Source organism: Gossypium hirsutum, chromosome D07, assembly GCF_007990345.1.
Source record: "Gossypium hirsutum isolate 1008001.06 chromosome D07, Gossypium_hirsutum_v2.1, whole genome shotgun sequence".
In the NCBI taxonomy this organism is placed as follows: domain Eukaryota; kingdom Viridiplantae; phylum Streptophyta; class Magnoliopsida; order Malvales; family Malvaceae; genus Gossypium; species Gossypium hirsutum.
This window is the reverse complement of record NC_053443.1, coordinates 24,595,648-24,599,251: the sequence shown is the minus strand read 5'-3', so window position 1 is coordinate 24,599,251 and position 3,604 is coordinate 24,595,648. Positions and strand designations below refer to the sequence as shown.

Genomic DNA, 3,604 nt, shown 5'->3' with positions numbered 1-3,604 from the left:
ATTTTTTAAAGAATATTTAACTTATTTTTGTAAAATTTTGTGGTTTTAATTAATTTCTAACAATTTCTATAAATTATTTTTTCTAATTTTTTATGGTTTTTAATAAATTTATTTTTTATAAAGTTTATAAAATATTATGGTTTTTAATTAATTTCTAATAATTCTTATAATTTTTAATGATCTTTTAATTTATAATATTTTTTTATGTTTTTATAATTCTAAAATGTATCTAGACAAATGAGTGTCCATATTCAAATGAATCTAAACTATCGTTTGTCCAAATTCATTGTGTGTTTATTTAAATAATAATTTTAAAATATTTTTATTTTTTAATTTTTTTTATTTCTGATGATGTCCGAAGATGACGTGGAACTACCACGTCAGCCTTCGATGATGACATGAAACTAGGACGTCAACAATCAGTGATGACATGATATTGCCACATCAGTGAACGATGTTAACATGGTTATTATTAATGATCATGTCAGCGTTGTCGTTAACTAATAACGGTCCAGGTTAGTCAAAGGGTCTATTTAGTCAGTTTTGTTAGTTTAATGGCTCAATTGGGTGCAAAAAGTTCGAAGAGGCTTAATTAATTAATTAATTTTTAAAAAAAGTCCAGGGCTAAAAGTATCATTAAGCCCAAAAAAAAATCTTGAAGGAAAACCAAAAAGATTTGAAAAAAAAAAAAGTTTTTCTAAACTTTTTTTTCGTTATTGAAATCTGCAAATTTAAAGTTTTTCAGTTAGAGATTTGAGTTTTTCGGACCAGAATTTTAAAGAGTGAAGAACATGAAATTTTGGTATCACATTATATTTATTGAGGACCAACAGATTGTACCAAAATTTTTAACACCATACCAGTATTTCTAACATGAGACCAAAATTTTTAATGAACATCAAAATTTGTAATCAAATACCAAAATTTTTGACAAATATTGAAAAATCTAATAGGTGCCAAAATTTATAACCAAATACCAAAATTTTTCTTTTCCAGCAGTGTGTGTGGACCAATAAGCTTATCAAAATTTCTGTAACAAAATATCAAAAATTTTGACGGATGCCCTAATAATTAACATCTTCCATGAGAAATTTTGGTATCCATGATAAATTTTAGTATCTATTAAAGATTTTGGTGTTGAGTTAGAGATTTTGATACAATTTATTGAAATAGAAAAAAATGAAAATCTTCCTTTATTAGAACACATGAATAGGAAAATGGAAATTTTGATATAGCAAAAAATGTAATGATTTTTATTAGAAATAGTGATAGTAGGTTAGTGTTAATCTTCCTTTTGGGAGAGTACGGCAGAGCAGCTCGGGAATATTTATTTTTATACAATCTGATTTTCCAGACAAATCTTGCGGTTTTAAAATTTTGATACTAAAAAATTAAAATCTTAAACGGGCTTGGGCCTCACACCATTCTTATCAAGTCACAAATTTTGTCTTCCATACGTCAACAGGTTATGAGCCCCGCAAAAGAGTATGGCTTAACTAAAACAGCCTTATTATTTATTTGTTCACTACCTGGAATTTATTGAAAAGCGATGTCTTAAAAATTAAAAATAGATAGATTACTGCTATGAAGTAAGAGTAAAAAAAAATTATAATCTTACAAGCATTCAATTAATTAATATTAATCAGAATATGAAGGACAAAATCTCAAAAATTTTAATTTAAAACTCTAATTTTACAGATTAATTTGATTAAGTTTACAGATAATTAATAATTGAATAATAATAGTTTAGACTTGTTTATGGGTTGAGTTATCTGTTCAAACTCGAAGTCTGTCCGAAATTTGAAAAAAATATTAACCCAAAAAATGTATTTAGACAAAAAGATAAACCCATTTAAAATATGAGCCGAATTTGAATTTGAATATTCAAGGCTCGAACCTAAGCCGACACGTTTTAAGTTAATAATATTTTGTGTTATGTTTTTTATATATATTATATAATTTGTAATACATAAAAATTAAATCTATAATAATATATAATACTAATTCTATGATATAAACATTAAAAATTATTAATGTGACTATATATAAAAAGTTAATAAATAATAATATATTAAATTATTAAATATTAAATTAAAAATAATATAAATATATATTTAAATTTTTTTAAAAAATAGTATAAACTTAAATTAATTAATTATAAATATAAATAGAATTGAATAAAATTTAAAAATCATAAATATAAAATATATTAATATTATACCTAAAATAAACACCTGTATAGATTAAAAAGAAACTACAATAATTTAATTAGGCCACGCAAAACTTGATAGAAACCATGGCCATCATATTAAAGCTCCAAAATCTATATTCCTTCGCTGCTCCAACCTTTCCTTTCCACGCCAAGAAAAAGAAAATGAAGAGTTATCAGTCTATTCTTATTTTGCTGCTGATGATATTGCCGCTTCTTTTATCCCCAAATGCAGTGGAGGGAGGCAAGCGAAAGATTCACATTACCGACGATCTGGACGACGTCGTTGACGATGAAGAAGACGAAGCCTGGAAAGAATGGGGTAAGAAGAAAACTTCTCAAGAATTCGATCCCCCCCCTTCCGATTTCGATAAGATGGAGCTTTCCCAGATTCAGGAGGAAATCATGAAGCGCCATACCGGCCCTGCTTTTGGCTTCGTTAAGCTCCGCTTGGGGATTCCCCGGGATAAGGTTTTCATTTTTGTTTCTTTTCTTTTTCAATTCTTCGAGGATCTGTTTCCGTCTCACTCATTGATTGGGTAATTGATGGGCATTTATTTTTTTTTTTGGATTCAGAACATGGTAGCTGAAATTGCTCTGAAATGGACCCAACTTTTGAGAACGGGAGCGCTTGGGGTGAAATTCATGGGCATTGATTTAGGCACAATCATGTTCAACGTGGAAGATGGGCACAAAGTATTAGAGGTAAACATTAGATTTCCTTGTTTAAGTCATAGGAAATTCACAGGTAATCGCTATGTTTTGGAATTACAGTTGAAGGAGTTCATACTGAGCCAGGACGAGGCCTACGAAATCAAGATTGGGGATAAAGTTTATAGAAGAGCAGGAGATCCGCCGATAGAAGTGGTCGCTGAGAAACTTCGCCAATCCAAGAAAAACGAAGAGCATGTGAAAGAAGAACTGTAATTGGCTGGAAATTCTATTCTAGTCACTCCTTTGTCACGTTACTTAAAAAGATTAATTTAATTGCATTGCATTGCACGATCAGGGAGCATCTGATGCATTGACTCTGTAAAATTAAAGCCTGCTTGACTCAATTCATAAACCTCTGCTTGTTATCTGGATTATTGATAATCAGAGCTTCTCCTTTCGCATCTTAATCCAAATTGATGGTGAAATTATAAGCATCTCTTATCTCTGGGAAACGAAGTTATAGCCCATTTTAGCCATATGGGCATTTCCCGTGCTATATTACTTGGATCATCAGAGTACTGCATGTTTTCCTACGCTTATTTCAAAGCAAACTTTTAAATAACATTCCTTTCAAATATTTAAAAGGTCATTTTCAAAACAATCATCAACTTCTAAATATCAATTTTCAGTAATATGTATATTGAATTATTTCTCATCATTGTCAACTAAACCACTAGTGTA

At 29.1% G+C, this 3,604-nt stretch overlaps 1 protein-coding gene across 1 annotated transcript; it reads left to right on the top strand.

The window, feature by feature from the left end:
• The first annotated feature begins 2,236 nt into the window (after positions 1 to 2,236).
• On the top strand, positions 2,237 to 3,324 carry LOC107952773 (uncharacterized). The gene is made up of 3 exons (XM_016887945.2): positions 2,237 to 2,680; positions 2,786 to 2,914; positions 2,984 to 3,324. The coding sequence occupies exons 1-3, from the start codon at positions 2,297 to 2,299 to the stop codon at positions 3,134 to 3,136; spliced, it is 666 nt and encodes a 221-aa protein (XP_016743434.2). The 5' UTR covers positions 2,237 to 2,296; the 3' UTR covers positions 3,137 to 3,324.
• The last annotated feature ends 280 nt before the right edge of the window (positions 3,325 to 3,604 follow it).